Here is a 25,933-nt window from a genome sequence, read left to right as displayed (position 1 = left end):
CGCTAAGGCACAGGTCCATCCTATGTGAAGCATGCATCAATAATCATCACACAGCAGTACCTGAAACATATATGAAAATAGGTACGTCAGCATAAAAATGCTGTGAGTAACATAGGATTTTGTGTATTAGATTCATGGCTTTGGATAATGTGAGAAAAGGTTTTATGTTTTCAAAATAACCATGAATCTAATGTAAAAGTTTTGTTTCTGAAAACGTGTCGTTTTGGAAAAGAGTTTATAGTATAGACAAAAATATACTTTGGTTTTTGAAAAAGCTTGTATAAATAGTATAACAAAGTATACTTTAGTTTTGAAATAGTTAAAAGGATAGTATATCGAAATATACTTTAGTAATTAAAATAATAGTTTTGGTAGTATATCTCAAGTATACTTTGGTTTAAGGATAAAAGTATCGTTAGTATATCAAATTATACTTTGGTTTGAAAATAGCATATCAACTATGCTTTGGTTTAAAAAAATAGCATATCAACTATGCTTTGGTAGTATATCAAATTATACTTCGGTTAACGAAATAACAGAGTCGGTAGTATATCAAACTATACTTTGGAAAACAGTAGCATATCAAATTATGCTTTGGTAAAAGTAGTATATTAAAACATATGTTGGATTTTGTACGTAGTATATCAAAATATACTTTGGTAGATCACATTTGAGAGTACATCAAACTATACTTTTGTAGTATATCAAAATATACAAAAAAAGTGTGATTTGGTATTCAATCAAGCCTTAGTGTATCAAACTACACTTTGGAGACTATAGAAATACCACGAAGGCAATTTCTTTTTGGTTAAAATTTGGTTTCTGACATTCCATACAACAGGAATGGGGTGTCTAGTCCTATAGCGCTATGTCATACTACCAATCGGCTGGGTGAATGTATAGAAATGGTACAATCCAACAATTTGTTTATTAAGTTTTGGAAAATCAGTGTTTAAACCATAGGAAATCGTTTAATTTATCAAAAGAATATGTACTAAGCATGTATAATCATGTAGTTTAAAATCAGGAAAATAACAGATAGGCATATATGTTTCACCCCAAAACAATTGAAAACAGTAAAAGAGGGGACTATGTACTCACTTGAGATTGCGAGTATCCTTGATTAAGTGTCCTAACAAAGCTCGGGAAATCAAGGAATCAAGTGGCACCTAGAATGGATCACTATGTTAAACAATCGGATCCTAAGTCGGGAGATAGGATAGAATGAGGTTCTATAAATCAAATGAGTAATGGAACTCATATGGTATGATTTAATAGTCCCAATATTCTGATTTGGAAGTCTACCTAAGTGCTTTCGACCCGTTTCGACCCATTATGGTAGTATAAGCCACTATATTGCTTCGTTTGTGTAAAACTATGTTCGGATGGTTAACTATGTGCTATGTCAAGTCTTACATGCCCAATTATCCCTAAACATGTTACTAATTCAGATTATATGTCAAAAATATGTTCACATAGTCAAAATACGGATTTATGCTTCAAAAGGGCATTTTGGTCATTTCCTATGGGCATACAAGCTAACTAGCATACGACTAACCAATCCTATGTGATCATAAGGTATAACCTCAGTGGTTATTCCCTATGCAACTATGATCACTAACTAAGCTTGGTCAGATCCTAAAGATCGACCAAACGGGTCGGGTTCGAAAGTCTAAGTGGTTGTTTAGACCGCTTACCTTACGACCCTAAACAAGCACTAAACTAATAGTGTCGAGTTAAACATGTCAAAACATGTTTAACCTACTGATTTGGTATCAAAAAACAAAGTGTTTTGATACCCCAAAGTAGTTCCGTTGCAAAATGCGTGCTAAAACGCATTTTGACCGAAACTTTGACTCGACACTACAACTCGCTAACGTGGTAATCAGCGGTTATAATCACGAAGGATTATAACTATCGTGATTACAATCACGTTGCAAAGTTCAACCGAACTTTGCGTTGACTAAAGGCTGGTCAAACTAATAGTCAAACACTTGTTTGACTATTTAGACTAGAAAGCAAATAAAAGAATGAAAGAAGGCTCACCCAAGTCCTTGCTATCTTTTCTACAAAGAAGACAAGTCCCAAACTCAATTGAGAGAGCTCCAAAGCAGATGTAAAGGAGAGAAGAGAGGAATGAGCAAGGAATGAATGAATTTGGATGGCTATTTATAGTAAGGCATGAATAACAAGATCATGACAAGTGTTTGTGTAACCTCCAAGCAATGATCAAGGCCCTACAATTGTCACAAGCAGGTACAAAGCCTTGGAGAACACTTAAACTTGCTCAACACACCAAGAATTTACCAAAACAGCCCCTGAATTTGCAAACAGTTTGCAAAAACAAACTTTCTGGTCGCTGGGCAACTCACGCGGCCCGCGTAAGGTATAGGGGCAACCTTACGCGCCCCGCCTGAGGTCCCCAGATCAGCAAAGTTTCAAATTTGGCAGTTTTAGTCCCTGCATGCATTCGAGTCCATTTCAGGCCTTTTTGACCCCCGTTAAGCCATTTTCAAGGCTCTACAAGGTCAATAAAGTTTAGAGGACTCAAAATATGCTTGGAACACTCTCGGATGTCGGTTCGTTTGGTCGTACGGTCGCGTTGTTCGTTAAATTACGACGAAACTCAAACGGACGCGAAAACGAACCAAATTAAGCGACGAATGGGATTTTTGCATGCCGATCACTAAAATAAAAATATTTTTGTGTGTACAAAAATTTTGGATGTCCAGATGTGTCCAGAACGTAAGATATGCGCGAAAATGCAAACTTACGCCGTTTTTGACACTTTTAGTCCCTGAAAGATCATATAAGCATGTTTTCGCACACCGAACCACTCAAAGCTTATTTCTAAGCTATGATTAGGTTATATATGGTATGTTTAACTTATGATCAAGTTCTGGACTGTTCAACACCATACGAATCGGTATAGTTTCGCAGTTTGACGCAAATAGTCCCTGCGATCGAATAAACTTGTTTTTGCCATACCAAACCTTCCAAAACTTATTCCTAAGTCATGTAAAGGTCATTTAAGGTATGTTAAGGCTATTTCACTATTCCGGAGTGTTTTTCGCGCTAAACTGATTACGTTTACGCACCAGTGCGCGTATAACTTTCCAGAAAGCGATTTAAAGCTTGGAATTGAAAAAGAATTGATATGTGCAAAGGATACACATATTTATACAAATCCCAAGTATGAAACACAATGTTTCATTGATTTGGCATTTGTTTGGTTTTCGTGGTGACACAGGTGTCACATCGTTTTGGAAATATACTAAAATATCATCTATGAAAACAATGATGGAGTTATCCAACATAGATCGACATACCCGATTCATCAAATCCATAAACACAGCCGGGGCATTTGTCAACCCGAAGGACATCACTAGAAACTCGTAACGTCCGTACCGAGTTCGGAATGCAGTCTTGGATACATCTTTTTCTCGTACCCATAGTTGGTGATACCCTAATCGCAAATCGATATTTAAGAGCCAACTTGTCCCTTGAAGTTGATCAAATAGGTCATCAATCCTGGGTAACGGGTAACGATTTAATTCCTGATAGTCAATGCACATTCGCATTGAACCTTCCTTCTTCTTAACGAATAAATCGGGTGCTCCCCACGATGAAACGCTTGGACGTATAAAGCCCTTACTTAGCAGCTCTTGGAATTGGGTCATTAATTCTTTCATTTCGGTCGTGGCCAATCGGTAAGGGGCCCTGGCTACCGGCCCATAGCTCAATTTTAAACTCCACTTCACGCTCGGGTGGAAGCCCAGGTAAGTCTTCCGGAAACTCATTCACCTCTTTAACTTCTTCGAGTTTTGGGGCAACTCGATTGGTGTCCATTACATAGGATAGAAACGTATTGCACCCATTTCGTACATACTTGTCAGCTTAAAAAAATGGAGTAAAACTTCGGTTCAACGATCCTATCCCCTTGTATACTTACCCATTTTCCTCCGGGTGTTAAGACATGAATATTCTTTCTTTCACATAGAATTTCAGCATGATTTTGAGACAACCAATCCATACCTACGACAACCATGAACTCTCCCAAAACCATTGGGATGAGGTAAATATTAAATTCTTCATCCTCTATTACAATCTTACAATATCTACATACTCCATATAATAGGTAATTTTTACTATCGGCTATTTCTACCTCTAGGGGCATTTCATCCTTTCAATGACAAAAGAAGGGTGATGTAATAATTCACTAGAACAACGATCTACTTGCCTCGGAATCAAACAACACATACGTAGGTATAGAATTATCTAATAATATACCTGAATTAACATACGGGTGAGTTATTGCTTCATCGGTTGTAATTTGGAACATCCTTTCTCGAGCCTTAGACGGCTCTTCTTTCTTTCCATCTTTCTTTGCCCCATGTTGGAGTTTCGGGCATTCCGCCTTTGCGTGTCCCAGTTGGAAACAATTAAAACATGACTTTGAATTGTTAGGACACTTGTAATACGGGTGCCCTTCTTGACCGCACTTGTAACATCCATTCTTACCAAGTAAGCATTCGCCCGTGTGAAGTTTCCACAAGTTTTACAACTCGGGATTCCACTCTTCGATTTCTCCTTTTTGCCATGGTCTTGAAACCGTGACTTTTTTTATGGGCTCGGGTTAGTAGACTTCTCCATTGGCCTTTTCTCCCCACGTTCAACTTGTATCCTTAACTCAGTCTCTCTATCTCTTGTCCAGTTTATGAGCTCATTCAACGGTTCACACTTAGAGGGAGTTATAGATTCTCGATACTCGGCCTTCAACGTGTAATGATATCGAATAATCTTCAATCTTTCTGTTCTTACTAAGTCTTGACAAAATTTCATCTTATCAAGGAAAATATTCGTAATTTCGTCAACCAATTCTCCCTTCTGGCGAATATGCACAAAGTCTTCATGGATTCTATTAATAGCAGGCTGTGGGCATTGATACTTCTGGAAGGGATCCTTAACTTCATGCCAAGTTAATACTCGAACATTTTCTTCTCCCACCTCTTTGCAATAGGCGTCCCACCAATCCTTAGCTTAGAGTTGGAGTAGACCCGTTGTAAACATCACTTGATCCTCTTTCTCACAACGAATTCTTATAATCTCCGCTTCCATAATCGAGATTCACCTTTGGTATACTATCGGATCAGTTTCCCCCTTGTATGGCAAGGGGTTACAAGTCATGAACTCTTAATAGGTGCATCTACAGGCCTCTTTCTTTCCTTGCATTTCGGTTATCACCTCTTTCAACTCATCCATCTTGCTCGTCATCATTGTTTCTACCACGTCTAACACGTGGCTTTCTACTTCTTGGGCTAGCTGTGACACCCGGCTTTTCAAGTCGTACCATACAATTGTAACACGTGTTGTGAATAGAAAAAAGGTTATATTTGACTGGTTATGAGGTTTATGTGTGGAATTTAATGAGTTGGTAAATTTAAACTTTGGTAAAAATTATGTTGGCAACGATAAAATTTAACGCTTATCGCGTAACGGTTAAAATGCGAAATGAACGTCGGTGACCACCTGATCAGCGTTAAAATCCTAAAAATAGTTAGTTATGATTAGAATAATAATTTTAATCATATTCTTGAGGAAAAATAAGTTGAAATGCTAAGAAACTCTATGTTTCGAGTTTAAGCGCGTACGGCACGATGTAGCGCGTGTACCGACAAAATACTGTCAACACAGCCTGTCAAGGAAACTGATAATCATTTTAGTAATAATTTGATGAGTTGATTACTTTAGGATGATAAAAATAAATAAAAACGCTTAAATTCCTATTTTTGCGATTTTAAGCGCGTACTGCGCAGCACAGCGCGCATACTGCCAAATACCGGCAACGTCGCCAGTCCTGGCAAACAAAATATTGTTCAATAATATTTTGGTGAGTTTATTTTTTAGAGTGTTAAAAATAGTTTAAAACGCGCTAAAACGGGATTAAAACGCTAGATAAAATACCTGGTATCCAGTATAATACCTGTTTTAATACTAGATTACATATATATATATATATATATGTGTGTGTGTGTGTGTGTGTATACGTGTAATATGTATGACAAAGGTGAGACATGGGGGTTGAGTTGGCACAGATGCAAGACCTTCTCTCTCCTCTTCCCTCCACTTATTGGCCATAAAAGGAGGTGGTATGATTATGTTTCACCAATATCTACCAAATCAAGAAACCATTTTCAAAATCATTCCTTCTCTCCTTCTTCTCTCTTTCGGCCGAACACCCACATCCATCCATTAATTTTCAAAATTCAAAGATCCCTTGAAGATAAAAGCTCATTACAAGAAGTTTCTTAGTTTTTTGAAGAACCAAGAAGGTTTCCAAGGCGATTCTAAGAGGAAACAAGCTCCATAACATCAAATCTTATCAAAACCCACCAATAATCTTGTAGGTATAAAATTTATGTTTAAATCATACTCTCGATTCTTGGTAATGTTTATGATGTTGGAAGGTTTCTCTTGATTCTTGGAATATTTCACAAACTTAAAATAAAAATAAATGGGTTTTTATACAAAATATAAAATGGAACTTGTGAGTATGTTGTAATGGCCAAAAATTTTAGTGTGTGTGGGTTAGAGATTTAGTTTTGATGTTAGTATTGATTTTAATGATATGATATATGAAAAACTTGATGCATGCATGATCAAAGAATGATTTATTAAAAAGTTCTATGATTAAGGATGGTCATGTAAAAGAGAATTCTTGTATGTATATGTACACATGCATGTGGGTTTTATTATGTACATAAATATAAGAATGTCTTACGTTTATGTTAACATGAAAAGATGATGATCATACGAAGATGATGATGTTCTTGAACGTTTGAACATGAGTTAAATACATGATAGATATAATTTAGTTCATGCATATTGATGATGATGTGATTTGAATGCATTAGATGCTTGTACTTAAGCATGCACGTGGATGAATGTTCATAAAATGATGATTTATGTATGGTACGATGAAGATAATATTTAATCAGGTTCTAAACACTAAAAATATAATTATTTGAAGTGTTAAAATGGTATAAAACTTTGTCATAATGTTTCCTAGCTTTGCATGTTGTACTTGTTGCATTAAAAGTTGTAAAATACGTGAAATCGCATGATTTATGTGACTTACACAAAAACTGCACTAATCTGATTATAAACACTATTTTAATCAGTAAATAATATGTATTGTGTTAAAATATCAAATCGTTTCGAGTTGGGATGATTATAGTAAGGTTTAACGCAAAACTATGCGTTAAAACGGTCAAAAATCGGCTTTTCGAGTGATTTTTATAAAACTGATTTAGATCAGTAAGTAAACTAATATTTTTAGTTTAAAAATAAGTATTTTAACTAATTTTAAGTTTACTTGGTGTTTGGTTTGTCATACATGACTTCCGGCGCCCGAAACCGTTACCGAATCGCTAAAATACGCATTTTTCGATGAACACTAGTATGGGCAAATTTTGAGTGAACCTTATGTGATAAAATGTGTTAAGTGATTTAAACATGTAAATGTGATAGTGGGAAATTTAAACATGTAAATGTGATAGTGGGAAATATGTTAACTGTTAACTTGATAGTGGGAAATTTAGACTATGCATGTACACTTGTGCGTTTTGTGCGGTAGAATGGTAAAATTGCGTTAAATGTGTGTAACTTGTTTGTCGAGCATGAAAATTGGTACATATGAGATGTTTTATGTATATTTGCTTTAAAAATGACAAAATAGATAAGTTAAAAAGATTTCGTGTGTTACGGTGTTATATTATGTGAACGTTTATGTATATATATTACGACGCGCAAATCGTAGATATATTGCGTATAAACGGGAGACTTAACAGATTTACACAATAATGGTCACCAATAAAATCATTCAAGTCGCAAAATCATAAATATATATATATATATATATATATATATATATATATATATATATATATATATATATGGACTCATATATATATATATATATATATATATATTAACGTGCCAACATAATAAAAAATGTTAACTTTACGAGAAAATCTCAAAGTTATGTGATAATTCTAAGAAACGGAGAAACTTAGGATTTTTGTGTTATGTATATTGATTTAGAATCGTTCCTATATTAGGACGTGTAGAAAATCAATCTCTGGGATTGCGCTATTTAAAATACGCACCCAAAGGTGAGTGTCACTAAATCCCTCTTTTTACTATTTTGTATATATTTTGGGGGTGGAACACGTCGTTAAAAGGGTTTAATAATGTTTTCGAAATAAAACGTGCCTTTTAATATAAAATATATATTTTCGTTGAAAATATATGAATTTGATAAGTTATACGTTTCGAAGTAAAACGTTTTTGATAAATGAATATTGTATGTGCGGTATTTCTTAAGTGAAACGAGACCGTATGGATTGGGGATGAATTCTGGACTGAGTCTCAACATTTGAGTGACAGGGGAATTCGTAAATCGTCGTGTATTAAATTGTCATATTGGTAGGATATATATATATATATATATATATATATATATATATATATATATATATATATATATATATATATATATATTGTACGTGAGGCAGACATCATATTGTTCTTCGAGAAAGAACCCTGCGCCCATGATGTCGTTTAATCAGTTAAGTAATGTACGCGGGGAATTGTTGGTAGATCTATCGGGTTGACAACCGCGTCGTGACCGATCGCCTAGTGTCAATGTCAAACAACGAATTAATATTCTGTTTATTGTCTAGCTTTGATTATCTCTGCATGGTTAATATATAGTTCGTATCGTCTAGCTAACATACGAGTCTGAAAATTGACGCCATAATTTAATATACAAAACCTGGGCAATATATTATTACAGTTGTCGGATCGATGAACCGGCGGAAGGCCCATGGATTTTTAATATGGAAGTAAAATGGACTTTCAAAAATCTATATGGATGTTTTCAAATAAACACCTAATCAGAAAGTTTTCCTTGGATTAAAATTGGTTGTAAGTGAATAAGTGAACTCACCTTCCTTTGTGTTGACACTTGATTTTTAACGTGTTCTACAGGTGCTTGAGTTCGGCTTCGGGAATTATGGCATATCTTGTGGTTGTTGATGCATGTTTTGTCACTTAAATATGTTGGACTAATTTTAAAACTTTCTGGGACAAATGTAATACGATCCATAAGGATCAAAGACAATTTAACTATGTCGTGGTTGTGTCATGTTATGGGACGTCTTGCTTAAAAACTTATGTTTTAATTAACTTAATATGTCCAACACTATAATGCATCAAACATCAAGATAGAAATGGGCACCAGCTTCCGTCACCACTATGTTTTATATTCCGCTGCGACGTTTTTGGGGTGTGACAGAAGTTGGTATCAGAGCCATTGGTTGTTAGCGAACTAGATGTTTTCGGAGGAAAACTCTAGACTTCAACCGGAGAATTTTGAAATAAAAGTCCAAAATTCTCGAAGCCAAGATTTTTAAATAAATGTGGAAATTTTATCATGTATCAAAACCCTTATGTGTTTATGTGCATACGTGATTTTCTGTTAATTTAGGCCTTATGTATTCCTATTCACGTTGATCACACACTTAGTTTGTACGGTTACGGTATGTCATGTCTCGATCTATAGAGCCATTAGTAGTTCCGCTCACTGATACTGTCGAGCCTACAATTGAGATTCTTTCGTCTGTCATCACATAATCATTTATTATGCTACTCGAGTCACATGTTTTGCTACACCTCTTTTAAGTCTACACTCATCGTAGGAAGAGGACTCGACCCGTTAGAGAGAACGCACCGATTTCGAAAGCTGAGACAGCATCCGCTTTGAAGAAGCAGGAAGGGATTTGGGGACAATCGCTCTCACTGTGATCGTCAGTTCGCCACGTTACGCGTAGGTATGGAGACGATGAAGGACTTAGAGAGACAGATGGACTGTTATGATGAGCTAGAAGAGCTTGTTAGGAAGATGTTGGACTTCCAGGGATTGAAGCGTTAGTTGTTGGTTGTTTCTGTTGTTTGTTTTGTATTGTCTCATTTTATGAACCCTATTTATGGCTTGCATGTCAAATTTTCAGCTATTTAGAAGGAAATTTCATATAGGCTTATTAAGGGTGTTGATGTAGACATGCCAAATTTTGATTAGTCCTAGTACTAAAAAAACAAGCTTTGGAAATTTCTGATATAAATATCGAATGGGTTCCTTTTGGTTAAAAATTGTTCTCATTAATACATGGATATTTTACATGTGCCATGTTTGGTCCACTAATGTTTAATGATTGAATTATTTTAGATATCGTCTTATATTGATATTATGTTGTAATAATAGAAACGACGAAATGCCACGAAAAGCGAGACAGGGTCCTGGACTACCTATTACCCTGCACAACTCATAGCCCAACACATTAATACTGCCTGGAACAGTGCGTTGCTAACCAAAATAATGGTCAGGAACGTGGACGTGATGCTCATGGGCATGGTTTTGGTGGGACACAGATCAGAAACCCTTCAGGTGATATAATGATCGGAAAGTTTTAGTAGTTCCTGTGTTATGATATAATCGGAGCATAATTCTGATTTTTCATTAACTTTGTGAACAATACACAGATGTACACATAAAACAATCCAGGGTTGTAACCCAAGATCATTTGCTGGTACCCTATGCAATGATGTGGCAACGGTATGCGTGATGTCAGGCCATCACAGCGGATCGACCATTCAAATAATTCCGCATTCCGAGCCTAGATCTGGGGATTCGTGAAAGCGAAAGTCTGAGAGAGTTCGAGGAAGGAAACCGATGAGAAGCGTGACAGGAAACGCAGTCCAGGGAAAAGCGTATGTGGCTAACTGTTTTGGTTTGGGAAAGGATAATGTCAGGGATGGCAGGAGTAATTTTGAGAAAAAGACTCATGAGGATGAGCAGAGAAAGTGCGCCAGATGTGGTCGGACTAGACATATGACCCGCGAGTGCTATGCAAAGAGTACATCGAAGGGAGGTACACTCGAGGGATGCTACGAGTATGATGAGCAAGGACATTTCGAGAGAGATTGTCTGAAAATGAAGGGTTAGGATGTAACACCCCAACCCGGATAGGGCTGACGTGTCACTATTACAGATATCAAAAACCAATCATAATCCATTTAATGAAGAAAAGTTGAGCCCGAAAGATAAAGAAAAGTCTTAAAACAGACCAAGAAATCTTAAGTCTTAATTAATTTGAATATTGAAATATTAAACTGCATTTTACTCTCATCATCACTGGTTCCCCAAGTTCCCCCGATTACCTGACAACAAAAAGACAACATAACAAAGAGAACTACGGCTGAGCCAAACGTTGCTCAGTAACGGAAAAATCAACAGTACAAGAACAGACATAATGAAGTATGAAATCCAAACAGACTTTATTTCAAACTAGAAACCAAACTTCTACGGAAACAAAAAAAACTGAACAGAGTCCGAGGTATAACCCAATACTTGACCGGAACATAAACGAACACATATCGAAATATATGATGAAAAAATCAGAAACATATCAAACATATATAGATGTCAAACTACGTGACTACACATAACAATAAATAAGTCACGTCAGACAGAAGCACCCACGAGCCTAAACAACCAAAAAGGTACACAGCTAGCTAGTCCATGCACCTATGAGACGGTGAGTGCGACGTGCACCCATTGTTCCATCTCCCCAAACCAAACCAAACCAAACTAAACCAAACCAAACCAAACCAAACATGCTCGGGTGACAGAGTACAAAAATTAAAGCTAACGAGAACGTGCAACAATGATTACAATTACTAAGGTCTAGTGCATGCTAAAACCAACTTATCAGATGTGTGATACGAATATGGGACAACAAATGGAAACATAAAAAAATCCGTACTACAAAGTACAAAGTAACGGACATGATAATAAAAATGTACTAACATGAGAGAACCAAAGAATACGTACCAAAGAGTGACCAAGATAACAAATAAATATACTACGATGTCAAAAACGAGAATCCGTACCTTATTAGCAAGCAAGCAAAAAGAACAAAGCGTCTTTAACGAGTACGCAAACCTATATTTTCATCAATTAAAATTTGTGAGCATAAACTCCACTATAAAATCCGTTGACTCCTCGCTTGTTCGGTAACGGACAGCTTTCTAAACTTTTAATCTATTGTTGAAAACTTATGTACTAATCAATAGATACCGTCTCCTCGTACTAAATTTGAGTTCGTTAGGAACTAGTGGATATCATATAGTTTTTTTTATCTATAACTTAATTCATCTGAATATATATCCATCCCATAGTATAAGATGTTTCCCTCCACGACTTCGAACAATAATAATTCTTAACTCGTTGGTTTGTTAACTTGTCACCAAAACTTTCGAAAATTAATATTAGTTTACTGATGGAATTCACAAGAATTACTATGTATGCTAAATAAATAAATTATAAATAATTAGAGCCTCTTTTCATAATATATACCAACTATTTCATCTTAATACAACACCATCAACAGAGCTTCATATATCGTGTATATATACATAGGTGTGCTAGTGTTAATTCATGGGTTTCATTACTACAGCACTTGCTAAAGATCCTATAGCACAAGAATGACCAAATAATCATAAGAAGATTGATAATTCATGTTCCAAAATAGTTTGGTCAATAATAAAAGAAACAATAACACTTCTACGTGTTTCATATTTAAGTTAACTTAATTTTCTACTCCAGTTTTAATCTAAATTATAAAGCTTAGTTGCCGGAACAAGCGAGACAAACCACAATTCGTATATCTATACCCGAAACTAACAAGGCTTCGACTGGTTACCTCAATAGTCAAACGAAGCTAACTGGAGGCACGCAATTCGCTCTTCGGATGGTTACGCAAACTGCACTAAGGTGAGCGGCAAAGGTGGTTTTACATACCTACGGAGACTGGTTCAACACATATATATTTTCGGATTGAGAAAGTCGAAACCGAAATAGAATCTAACATAAAGGAACGAGTAAATTCGGTACCTGAATCGTGAGTCGAAGGTCCGATTGCAGCGGCGAGAAGTTATGGTGGTTGTTCGGAGGAACCAGAAGAGGATACAAAAACAAATGGTGAAAATCAGAGCTCTCACCTGAATTGTTTGTTGAATGGAAAAGAGCAAATCAAAGGGTGTCACAACGCTGCTCGGTACACGGCGCGCGGCTTTAACCGAACCAAAAAAAAAAACAAATGATGCACGAACACTTACAGGCTGAAATTAGATTTTGTAGTGTTGGTCTCGACAAGGAATGGCTTCCGGCTGCGGTCATGTCTGCCGGAGGGATTGGTGCTGTGGCGTGTCGAGCGGAACAACTGATCAATTTAGAAGTGATTTTGATTACAAGGTTTGATTGTTTTTAAAAGTGTTTATGATCGGCAATAAGCTAGCGAATTTCGAAATCTTCGGCCAATTTGTTGGAAGAGATAACAATAAGGATTTGAAAAGTGAATCAATTATAATATATGGGTCAAGTGACCTTTAAATAACTAGCAATTGTTACACTTTTATTATTTTTTTTTTACTCCAAAACATGGAAAGAAAATCAATTAAGAAAAATCAAAACATTAAATGAATAAATTTGAACATAATTTATGTATAGAAAATCTAATTAATTAATCTAATTTATTTAGTTAAATATCATATTTCAGTTATAAAAGAACATTTATTGAATTAGATTTCTAAGTATTACAATTTTACCCCTCTAAAAAAAAATTTGTCCTCAAAATTGTTAAGCACGGATATGAACGATCTCAATCATAACGGACATAGAAAAGACTTAACATATAGCAAGCATTAGACATCACACATACTAAGGTACGGAGTTTCTGAGATGGCAAATAAACGAACACTAAATCAAATCAAAATAAGTATTTCTAAAAGGAGCAGATATAACTAGAGGATACTCTAAAGCTGGGGACAAGGACTTCAAACACTTAGCAAATAAAAGTGATATCTCATATTGTTGCAAGAGTGTCAATTAAAGCATGCATATCACGTTAACTAATATGCAATTAACCGAAAATCGTACCTGGGGTGTTAGCTACATCATTTGCAGCAGGTCTGGCATTTCCCCTAGTATTAGCTCTAGGGTTGAACTTATGGCACTCTTTAACCAGGTGACCTACATCTCCATAATTGAAAGAGAGACGTTCCGCTCGGCGACAAACCCCGCTATGAGGTTTCCCACAAGTGGCACAAGGAGGGTCACGATATTGTGGCAGGTTTTGTTTGTCTTGTTGTATCTGATTGTCGTAATCCCTGTCAGAACGGTGCCTTCGGTCTCGAGATTGATCATTGCCACCTTGAAAAGAAGAATTACTCTGGTTATCTTCCCTTGGTCGCTTACGATTATCATCCAACGTCCTTTGGCGATGCTTCTTATCATTATCCAAGTTTTTGACCGCCTCAAGATTTTCATTAATATTAGCAAAACGAAGATTCTGAATAAACTTCCTATCACGGTCACATATAGCCCACTTGAAAGTGTTGGTTTGCTGTTCTAGCGTACTTGCAGTCGGACCCAGAAAATTGACCAAACGATAGAAACGAGTTTTAAACTCCATAATAGGCTCATCGCCCCCTGCATAATAGAGGAATACTCTCTTAGATATTCATTGCGGTCAGCATCAGTGAAATACTGCTGATAGAACAATGTGCGAAATTCATTCCAGGGAAGTGTGGCTGCATAATTATCTCCTCCACGAGCATTCTTCAAAGTCTTCCACCACCTATGAGCATCATCCTCCAATTTGTAACTAGCAAGCATGACCTTGAGTTCGTCATTCACACCCAACATTTCAAAATTTTTCTCGATATGAGCAATCCAATTTTCCACCTCAACCGGGGTGGCAGCAGTGCTAAACGATTTTGGCTTTAACCTTTGGAAGCAATTAAGCCAATCATGAATGGCAACAGGAGGGTTAACATTACCGCCATGAGGGCCGTTATTGTTATTACCCCCTGGAGGTCCATTGTTGTTATTTGGCTGAAGCTGTTGCAATAAGTTAGGGATTAAACCCGCGATAGTTGTATTAACAACATTAGCAATGAGGGTCTCAATGGGAATGTCGTCATCCTCATTACGGTGCGTGTTCACATTTCTTCTAGGAGGCATCTGAAAAAGAAGATGTGTGAGACAAGAAAATTTCAAACTCACGGGGAAGATGGAAGAGAGAGATCCTAACCCGACGTCTACCCATTACCTCACATGTTTATTTATTAATGTTTAAGTTTTCTACAGGAATGAGCCTGGGCTCTGATACCATAACTGTAACACCCCAACCCGGATAGGGCTGACGTGTCACTATTACAGATATCAAAAACCAATCATAATCCATTTAATGAAGAAAAGTTGAGCCCGAAAGATAAACAAAAGTCTTAAAACAAACCAAGAAATCTTAAGTCTTAATTAATTTGAATATTGAAATAAACAAAAGTCTTTATTCTTAAACTGCATTCTACTCTCATCATCACTGGTTCCCCAAGTTCCCCCGATTACCTGACAACAAAAAGACAACACAACAAAGAGAACTACGGCTGAGCCAAACGTTGCTCAGTAACGGAAAAATCAACAGTACAAGAACAAACATAATGAAGTATGAAATCCAAACAGACTTTATTTTAAACTAGGCTCAAGCTACCATAAGGATGGAGTAGTGTACATGGTGTAATGTGTGGGTTCAGTTGAGAAAGTGTATAATGGATAATACACTGATTATGTTCTTTATAGAGATTTGTTTGGAAGATAAATGGAAGTTTATCGAAGCACCGTAGAAGCAGTACGTATAGCTAGAAGAGTTATGCTAATAACCGGACAGGCGATTACAACATTCTAGTCGTGTATGCGATTTATTTATTTGGCCATTTGTGGATATCTGAAATGAATACAAGAAGGAAGGAAGACGATTTATTTATTTGGCGATTTGTGGATATCTGAAACGCTTAAATTCCTATTTTTGCGATTTTAAGCGCGTACCGCACAACACAGCGCGCATACTGCCAAATACCGGCAACGTCGCCAGTCCTGGCAAACAAAATATTGTTCAATAATATTTTGGTGAGTTTATTTTTATTGAGAGTTAAAAATAATTTAAAACGCGCTAAAACGGGATTAAAACGCTAGATAAAATACCTGGTATCCAGTATAATACCTGTTTTAATACTAGATTACATATATATATGTTTCACCAATATCTACCAAATCAAGAAACCTTTTTCAAAATCATTCCTTCTCTCCTTCTTCTCTCTTTCGGCCGAACACCCACATCCATCCATTAATTTTCGAAATTCAAAGATCCCTTGAAGATTAAAGCACATTACAAGAAGTTTCTTAGTTGTTTTGAAGAACCAAGAAGGTTTCCTAGGCGATTCTAAGAGGAAACAAGCTCCATAACGTCAAATATTATCAAAACCCACCAATAATCTTGTAGGTATAAAATTCATGTTTAAATCATACTCTTGATTCTTGGTAATGTTTATGATGTTGGAAGGTTTCTCTTGATTCTTGGAATATTTAACAAACTTAAAACTAAAATAAATGGGTTTTTATACAAAATATAAAATGGAACTTGTGAGTATGTTGTAATGGCCGAAAATTTTAGTGTGTGTGGGTTAGAGATTTAGTTTTGATGTTAGTTGATTTTAATGATATGATATATGAAAAACTTGATGCATGCATGATCAAAGAATGATTTATTAATGTAGGACCGTTGTTGACAGTCGTTTGAGTCAATCAGAGCTAGCAACTACCGAAAATGCAGCGGAAATACAAAATCGGCATGAATCAAAGCAGAAATGGTGTAGAAACAGAAGGAAATCACTTTAAAACAATTTTCTCATTAAATCTTCACAAAATACACGAGCAGCAGTTCGGCTACACGGGAGACATGAACGTGCAAAACGAGAAAACAACACTACTATATATAGGGGTTAGGGTTTCGCTTATATGACATGTCCATATGAGCGAAATCAGCTAGTTGGGATTTCGCTCATATGACACATGTTCATAAAAGCGAAATCATAACATGAAAACCAAACATTTACACTTCAACCCCCTATACATTACATAATTAACACATCTAGACCCTATACACTGATCAATTAAGACTAAGACGCAGGCTTTAGACATTCGTGCACCAACAAACTCCCCCTTGGATACAGCCGCAGTCTTCAGTCTTGGTCTTAGGGTCTTCACAACGACTTAAACTTTTCTTCCTGCTGCTTAGGCTTCCTCCTAAGCGCGTTCTTTATCATGTCGTTCTCTTTCCTTCTCTTCTTATCCTCTTCAGCTTGAATGTGCATCCATTTACCTCTGTTCTCATCAAGCTTTTGACGTTCACAAGCAGCTTTCCTTTTGACTTTCTCCTCGAGCGACCACCATGAAGACTTCCATTTACTTTCAGAGTTGATACTTTTCTGAAAGCAAAGGGTCGCAACTCGCTGAAATTGCATGGCCTGCTCTCTGTCCTCTGGCTGATAGTGAATTTTGTTTATGAAAAGACATTCGATATCCTTTGCAGAGCAATTCACAAGCCACATAGGATCATAAAGATGAATCTCTCTCAATTCTCCACCTGCTCTGTAAGTAATCACTGCTTCAGTAGTAATACAACTATAAACCCAGCCCATGAAGCCTACTCTTGCTCCATTGATGGCACTGGTATAGTCTTCATCATTTTAGGCTTTTTCACATTCAGTATCGTCTCTTCAACACCTGTCACTGGATCTCTCCTCGTGACTCTCTTTGGATAGTGTGGCTTCCAGTGCTTGAAATCTCTCAAAGCCTCGAACTTTATCAAACCCCACATAGCAATGTCGTTCTTCCTGACAGGATATCCCAAAGTTCTTACCTTTGACAACTCATCCACATCCCACCATGGAAGTGACATAATATCATGTAACTTCTCAAAATATTGCACGCCAGATTCTCTTCTTATCGCATACGCATTAATCTGAGGTAAGAAACCCCAGCTGATGATGTCACCGAGAGATACGCTTCTATCACGTTGATAATACTTCAAAGGCCGTTTGAACTTTCTCTTGTGACTTTCTTTGAACCATTTCTTTCTTTCTTCCTTTGCCATATCCTTTTGAGTGCCATCAAAGTTTTTATCTTTCAAAATTTCAGCAACTTTTCTTCGCAGCTCATCACGATTCTCCTCAGTAAAGAATTCCATCAAAGTTGGCAACTGTGAAGTATCTTCATGAACGCTTTCATCATCTGTCCAGTCTTCGACTTCAACTCTATCGTACAAGTCAGCCTCTTCAACATATCGATACTCATACTCAGGCTGCTGATTTATGTCAAAGGCATTCAACTCTTCTTCAAACTCGACGTTCATTTCTTCTTCAAAATCGAATTTAAAGTCAGGATTCACCAAGTGAGTCATTTCTTTAATTGCTTCCAATGTGTAAGTATGGAAATGCTCTCCTTCTTCACCATAAGTATCCAATCTCAGAATCAACTTCTGAGCTTGTTGGACATTCTGTGCATCACCTGACTCCCCCTGTCTATCAGCTCCCCCTGATTCTTCATTCACGGAATCGTTCATTAAATCATCAACATTCTTCTTAGTGGAGGCCTCAGTAACCTTCAACCCTGTACCACGCTGAGCATCATCGTCATCATCATCTTTACCAGAACCATGACTACTCGCAGAATAGACTTTCTCATCTTTTTCATCTTCCTCTTCATCCTCCTCATCATCATCTTCCTCATCACTATCACCAATCAACTCATCCATAGGTGTCTCATCCTCAAAAGACCAGATATTGCAAAGATTGGTTCAGGATTTTCAACGACCATGGAAGGAACAATTGATCTCTCAGTCACTGCAGAACTACTTCCAATGCCTTTGCCTTTGTCTTTCATTTGTTCATCTATTTTAGCTTGACGTTCTGCTCTGAGCTCTTCAACTTGCAGCTCTTCAAACTTTTGCTCTATAGACGTTGCGAGCATGCTTTCAACAACTTTATTCAGCATATAGAACTCGTGATCTCTGAATGCTTTAGCTGCTTCAAGCTCTTTGTTCTTCAACTTGAAGTATTCATTTTGCTCATCTCGACGAGCTTTCTCTTCCTCAAGCTCATCAACTCTCACCTTCAAGATGTCTATCTCTAATTGATCAGAATCAATCTTTTTCACCAACTCTTTGTTATCATTCTCCAACCTCTTCACACGCATTTCTAGAATTCTTTCACGATCTATAACTTTCTTGTTTTCAGCGGCTAGCTTCTTGTTCTCAGCAATCACTTCATCAACCTTCTTTTTAACATTCTTTACTTGTGAGGTGTTTGCGAAATCAAAATATCCTACATCATCAAGGCTCACATTCAAATTTGAAGGAACATTAGGAAAGTTTCGGTACCCAGCAGAACTAGGTGTTAGTTGACCTTGGGTGAGTGGAGGTGTTTGAAAAATTTCTTGCGATGTAAGAAGGGTTTGTTGTGGTGGTGATGAATGATGTAGTGGTGAATGATGAATAGGTGATGGTTGTCTTGGTGGTGTTGGTTGTTTCGGTGGTGAAGGTTGTTGTGGTGGTGTAGGTTGTCGGGGTGGTGATTGGATTGGTGATTGTGGTGGTGTTGGTTCATGTGGTGGTGTAGGTGGTTTCTTGGTTTCCTTTGTTGGTTTCTTCTCTAGCACAATCTTCGGCATTTTAATCTTTGGCGTAACCTTTCTGATCTTTGGAGATACGACTTTCTTTCGAGCTCCAGCTTTCTTTCTACCACTTGGAGGAGATTGTGACTCGGAGACATGTTCTGGAGAAGGAATGTAAGCATCATCATCGTCCTTTTCCTGTCTCTTTCTCTTTCTCAATAACTTCTCTTGTTCTATTGCTTCCTGAACTTTTCGTAAACGTTCACTTTCATCAACTTCCTCTTCTGAAGAACTCGAGGAGCTTGTAGTATCTTTATCAACATCATCTCCCTCAATGTCATCAACAACTTTATCTTTCCCTTTCTGAGCTTTAACATTCACAACATGCTCAACTTCAGCTTCCACAGTTGGCCCTGTCTCTAAGACTTCAGTATCGAACAACAAATGTTCTTCAACATTAAATGGATCTTCTTCCACAGCTACCACTGTTTCATCTTCTTCAGGCTCATCAATCAAAGACGTTTTTGCATCTTTCTTTTGCTTCTTCTTTGGTTGTGAAGAAGATCCCTCAAGCTTTTGAACAATAGGAGTGGCCTTTCTGCGTCTTCTCCCTGTTTCTTTAACATACCATTCATTCTTGGTGTTTTTGAAGTCTTCAAGAATTTTCAGTTCTTCTGCATACGCTGCCTCTTTCATTTCAGCTTCATTTCTCCAGTTCTGATGATCAACTGGATCTGGATCAGCGTAGTTTGCATCTTTTATAAAACCAAAGAATTCAGCACCAACTTTCGGTTCTGTATGATTCGGGTGGTATCTCACAAGCAGTTTAAGCGAGTCATTGCTCATATGAGATTGTATCAACAAGTCATTCTTTATGTTTCTGTCAATCTCAGGATAAGCGTGATCAATCAACATCTGCACGAACCTCGGATACATCCAACTCTTGCTATCTGTCTTAATATTCTTAGCCATATAGTGGAATACAATGTGTGAGAAATTGTACTTTTGTTCAACACTAACGCCGTAACCATATTCATTTGATAATCACGCATCGTATCATAACTTCCTTTCGTATGGCTCAAAGACATCAATACACAGTGAATCAGGAACTTGTATGGTTTCTGAAACTTTGACTTCAAATAGTTCCCAGCATTCAAAGCTCCCTGATAACCCATTCTTAGCATACAGCCTTTCACCGTTCTTTCTGGAAATCTCGTTGGCGACTCTGCCTCATCTGGAAAGTTAACAACTTCATGGACAAGCGCTTCGGTAACCAGTATTTTCTCCTCCTTGCCATGCACTTCGACAATTGATGAAATTACTTTGTTCTTATCGTCGTAACTTGCATTTTTCGAGAAACGTTCTATGTGAGATTTGTATAGTGGTCGTTGATCAGTAAGCGCTTTCTGGATGGGAATACGACCCATGAACTCCAATATGCCACTAAACTTGGCCAACTCTGGGTTTTTCTGAATATTCAAATCACAACAACTGTTGTGAAGAGGATCAAAAACAACACTGGAACCCTGCACATCATCATCACATACACTGAATCAGAATTACTTAGAAAAATTTCAAAAGTTTACAAGTGATTACAAAATTTTCAATTGAAAACCCTAAGTGCATAATGAGAGAAATCAGAATTGACATAAGAACGAAATCTCATCATATGAACTAAAGAGCGAAACCCCTCATGTACACAAAAGCGGAATCATATAATATCTTCAAAAGCGAAATCACATAATGTACAGATGAACGGAACCACTGGTGTGCATCTTGGGCGAAATCACTAACAAATACTCAACCTTGTTAAATCCCAAAATTGAATTCACTAAGCTGTTAATATGAGAATTCCGACACTAGGGTTTGTTTTGATTTCGTTTTTGACTTAACAAATACCCTAGATCTACAATTTAATACCCTGTGACCTGTCAACCATCATCAGACAACAGATTTTTTACAATTAATACACATCAACATGATTAACACCTAAAATCGACAACATATGATCGTATTCAAGTTCTGATTTAACAGATAACATCCTAAATCTAAGCTTTGTTCAACAGTTATTGCCGACAGTTCGAATATCACATGATATAGGTCAAATTGAAGTTCAAACAACCTTGCCCATGATTAACAACTATGAGAACAATAAGATCTGTAGAAATTTGGGCAGCAATTCGCCTGTAAACAAAGGTTTTAGGGTTTCACTTCAATTCGTCGGAGAGAGAGGACGTTCTGAGCGAAAGGTGAAAAGTGACTTATAAGCGAAATCATCCGGCTTATATAGTTGGTGTGATTTCGCTCTTAAGACCAATGGTCCTTATGAGCGAAACCTCATGGAAGCTATAAGCGAAACCTCATGAAGCACTATGAGCGAAATCTATTTTAGGTGTGACACATGAGCGAAATCAGGTTGTTGTTTTCAAAAATTTTACTTTTTGACTCTTTTCTGATAAAACACCAACACACCCAGTCAACCAAGTCCAAGTCAATTGTGACAACTCGAACTTTAGACTTGCTTTGATGTAACGTTACGTGCTTATGAGAACTGAATTATATGATTTTAAATGAATGTTTGTTTATGTGCATTATGTGTGTATGTATGTTATGTGTTGCACGAGCCCAAACTACACAAACCGGTCGCACAAGCCCGTTTGGGCCACACTTTGAAATCGGATCCATTAGGCAGCCGAGTTGGGCTCGGCCCACTCCCCACTCGCAAACACAAAACCACATGTGAGGGTTTGATTTTGATTGTTTTGCAAAAACACCACACACACACAAACCCTAGGCGATTTCCTCTCCTTTTCTCGTGTGCTTGGAACCGACGGCAAGAACATCTCCATTCGGATCGTGCTCTTCTCCTTCCCTAATCCGGTTAGTGTGATTGTGATTTGTATTGTTAGATAGCATGTTGTTTATACGTGATTTCATGTTCATTCGGATAGTTGTTGATGATGTGTGATGATAATACTCTTGTTAATCGGTTTTATAGTCACGAAATCGGAATTGTATGATGTTGATTAATCCATGGTTATGTGCTGTGATTCGGGTCGTGGGTTGTTGATAAGGTTTTGATAAATGTTTATAAGTTTCTTGAATGCATGATCTAATAATCGGCTATCATATATTGTTTCGGGTATTAGAATTGATAAGCTACGGGGTAGTTATATTTCAAGGATTAATCTAATTGAATGTTATAAGATATGGTTCATATGCACAATTACTGATTTATTTGCTGGTTCGATGTTCTTGGATTGTTATGATTATGCATGAAATCTGAATTAACTGTTGATTGATCGGAATTGCGAAACTGTCCAAGGTGTTAGCTGAAATCACGGAGTTTAATTGACTAGAATTATGGAAATCAGTTACACACACACGGTTGCGACTCGGTATCACCACATTGCGACTCGAAACATCACACCAGCAACAGCACGAACCGCAACCATGGTTGCGAGTCATATCGCGACTCGTAACCAGACCATGATGAGTCGAGATCACCATTGCGACTCGTAACTAGCAGTTGCGACTCGTAATCCCCCGGTTGCGACTCGAGATCGCCGGTTGCGACTCGAGACTAGTTAATGCACGTACACTGTTTGGGCCTTCACTGTCACGGGCCCAATCAGTTGGGCCCAATGATTGGATTTGTGGACTGTTTGTTAGTGGACTTGTATGCGTTTACTATTTGGGCCGATTGAGAATCTGGACTGTTTAGATTGGGCCGTTATATGAATTGGTTGAATGTTAATTGGGTGGTTTGACTTTCGGGCTTAGACATTGGATCGCACATGAATGTTAATGCTATGCTCTACCTGTTTACATGCATACGTGATGGTAACGTGTTAACATATGTGATGCACACGCGTATTACCTTAGTCAAAACCTGACTTGTATAATAACCATGATAGGACGTGGTTGACCATTTACTTGCTACCTGTACTCTCTGTGTATCTGCCGAGCAAACCAAGGTGAGTTCACACAGCCAAGGCATGGGATTCCCGGGTTGGGAATTGGGTTGGATATGTTGATATTGAAAGAGTTACTCGTACTTACGCATTCAATAGACTATAGACCATCGTCCTCAGAATAGTCAGGACACGTTACGTAAAGCCTACGTAACCCAGTATTTGCCATTTATCTCCCGGGTCGGGAGGACACGTTACGTAAAGCCTACGTAACCCAATACCTTCTACTGTCTTCCGGGTCGGAAGGACACGCTGCGTAAAGCCTACGTAGCCCCCACGCGTACCACTGTCCTCGGGGAAGGGCACGTCACGTAAAGCCTACGCGACCCAGTACGTATTCCTATTCTCGGTAAAGAAGAACACATGGTTGGAAGTTAGTCTAATAAGTACCACTGATGAGAAGCCCTCATTAGTAAGGATAAACGTGGGAAGCCCCCACCGGTAATATAAACACAAGGTTTGGGAAGCCCCCACCTTTAGTACACACTAGTATGGGAAGCCCCCACTAGTTAAACTTACGCACTATGTTATGAACTTACTTTCTGTGAACTCGCTCAACTAGTTTGTTGATTATTTGCTGCATGCCTTGCAGGACCTTAGGTACATTATGGAGCTTGCACCAGAGGAGAAGCGGGTCGTTGTGGACAAGAACACGTGAATGCTTATTAAACGCTTTTACATTCACACATTGATACTTATGTTTTGGGTTTTACATTTAATGCTTCCGCTACATATACAACGTTTGGTTTTGAACATCAGTCGTATCTACTATTACTATTAAATGCTATGTTTGATATGATTGATGGCTTGATCCTGGTCATGTCACGCCTCCAAGCGGTGGTACTCCGCGTGTGGGATTTTGGGGGTGTGACAGATGGTATCAGAGCCATTGGTTATAGAGAACTTGGTTTTAATATGGGAAAACGTTTTTATTAAAACCGGACTATAACCAGAACAGTGCTCTCAACGATCCACAACGACGCTTCGCTCCACGTGCAAGACTCAATATCCTAGGTAATAAGGTTTATGTTTATTGCCTGTTTGCTAGAACTGTTTAGAACTTTGCTCGCATTACGCTTAGATACACATGATACTATAGCATGAGAATCCCTACGTGCTTACTCTTTTCTGTCATCGCCCTATTCGCGAACCATTCTTACTTACGCTACTTGTTACAATGAAGATCATGTCTGGACGAATCAACATGACACAAGCCCAGCTAGAGGCTCTCGTTCAAGCTCAAGTTGCTGCGGCAGTTGCAGCAGCTCAAGCAGGTAGTATATCCTGCAGTATAGGCACACACTAGGATCTTTGGATCCTACATTAACTCTTGTATTTAACTTCGTCCTATTCGTACACAATAGGTCAACACGCGTAGCAGCCTGTCTGCACATTCAAGAACTTCATGGACTGTCGTCCAAATTCTTTCAGCGGCACCGGGGGGCAGTGGGACTCCTCCATTGGTTTGAAAAGTTAGAATCAGTATTCGAAATGTGCGAGTGCCCTGAGGCTCGCAAGGTCAAGTTTGCCACTGGCACCTTGGAAGGAATCGCGCTAACCTGGTGGAACGCGCAGGTGCAAATTCTGGGGTTGGCAGCTGCTAACGCCGCACCCTGGAACGACTTTAAGGAACTTATCAAGAGGGAGTATTGTACACGTGAGGATATCCACAAGTTGGAAGACGAGCTGTATAATTTGAAAATGGTTGGATCAGAGATCGAAGCGTATACTAAACGGTCGAATGAGCTGGCCGTACTGTGCCCAACTATGGTAGACCCTCCATACAAGCGCATTGAGATGTATCTCAAGGGATTGGCACCAGAAATCCAGAGCCATGTTACCTCGGCTAATCTCGACAACATCCAGGAAATTCAGCGCCTCGCTCACCGTATCACCGACCAGGCAGTGGATCAGAATAAACTGCCTAAGCGTGTCAACGCTACTGCTACAGTCACTCCTTCAGCTACTCCTGCTACTACTAGCGAAAGCAAAAGAAAATGGGATGGAGATTCCAGCAGGGGTTCAGCGACTGTTCAGCCACAAGCTCAGCAGCAGAAGATTGACCACTATCAGAGTCCCAGTCAGCAATCCTCTGGTGGTCACAGACAGAGGAGATATCAGGGAAGTCAGCCTAAGTGCCACAATTGCCACAGACATCACAATGGCCCGTGCAACAAGGGTCGTTGTCAAAGGTGTCTTAAGATGGGTCACGAGGCCAAAGACTGTAGGAGTCCACGGCCTGCGAATCAGAATCAGCCGCCTCAGCTACCAGCTCCAAAAACCAGCAGCAGCAGCAGCAGCCACAGCGTGGAAACCGGGGATGTTTCCA

At 38.1% G+C, this 25,933-nt stretch overlaps 1 protein-coding gene across 1 annotated transcript; it reads right to left on the bottom strand.

Moving 5' to 3' along the window:
• Positions 1 to 14,042: 14,042 nt before the first annotated feature.
• Positions 14,043 to 15,145, bottom strand: LOC110905178. Its single transcript, XM_022151074.1, has 2 exons — positions 14,565 to 15,145; positions 14,043 to 14,484 (listed from the first exon to the last, which is right to left on the bottom strand). Exons 1-2 carry the CDS (start codon positions 15,143 to 15,145, stop codon positions 14,043 to 14,045), a joined length of 1,023 nt encoding a protein of 340 aa, XP_022006766.1.
• Positions 15,146 to 25,933: the final 10,788 nt, after the last annotated feature.

The sequence above is a fragment of the Helianthus annuus genome, chromosome 4, assembly GCF_002127325.2.
Source record: "Helianthus annuus cultivar XRQ/B chromosome 4, HanXRQr2.0-SUNRISE, whole genome shotgun sequence".
NCBI lineage: Eukaryota > Viridiplantae > Streptophyta > Magnoliopsida > Asterales > Asteraceae > Helianthus > Helianthus annuus.
Note: the sequence above shows the minus strand (reverse complement) of the source record. Positions and strands in the feature narration are given on the sequence as shown.

Coding starts and splice junctions, on each gene's coding strand:
- LOC110905178 (XM_022151074.1), bottom strand. CDS start 15,145: ATGCCTCCTAGAAGAAATGTGAACACGCACCGTAATGAGGATGACGAC. Junction 14,485..14,564: donor AAACTCGTTTCTATCGTTTG/GTCAATTTTCTG, acceptor TGACCGTGATAG/GAAGTTTATTCAGAATCTTC.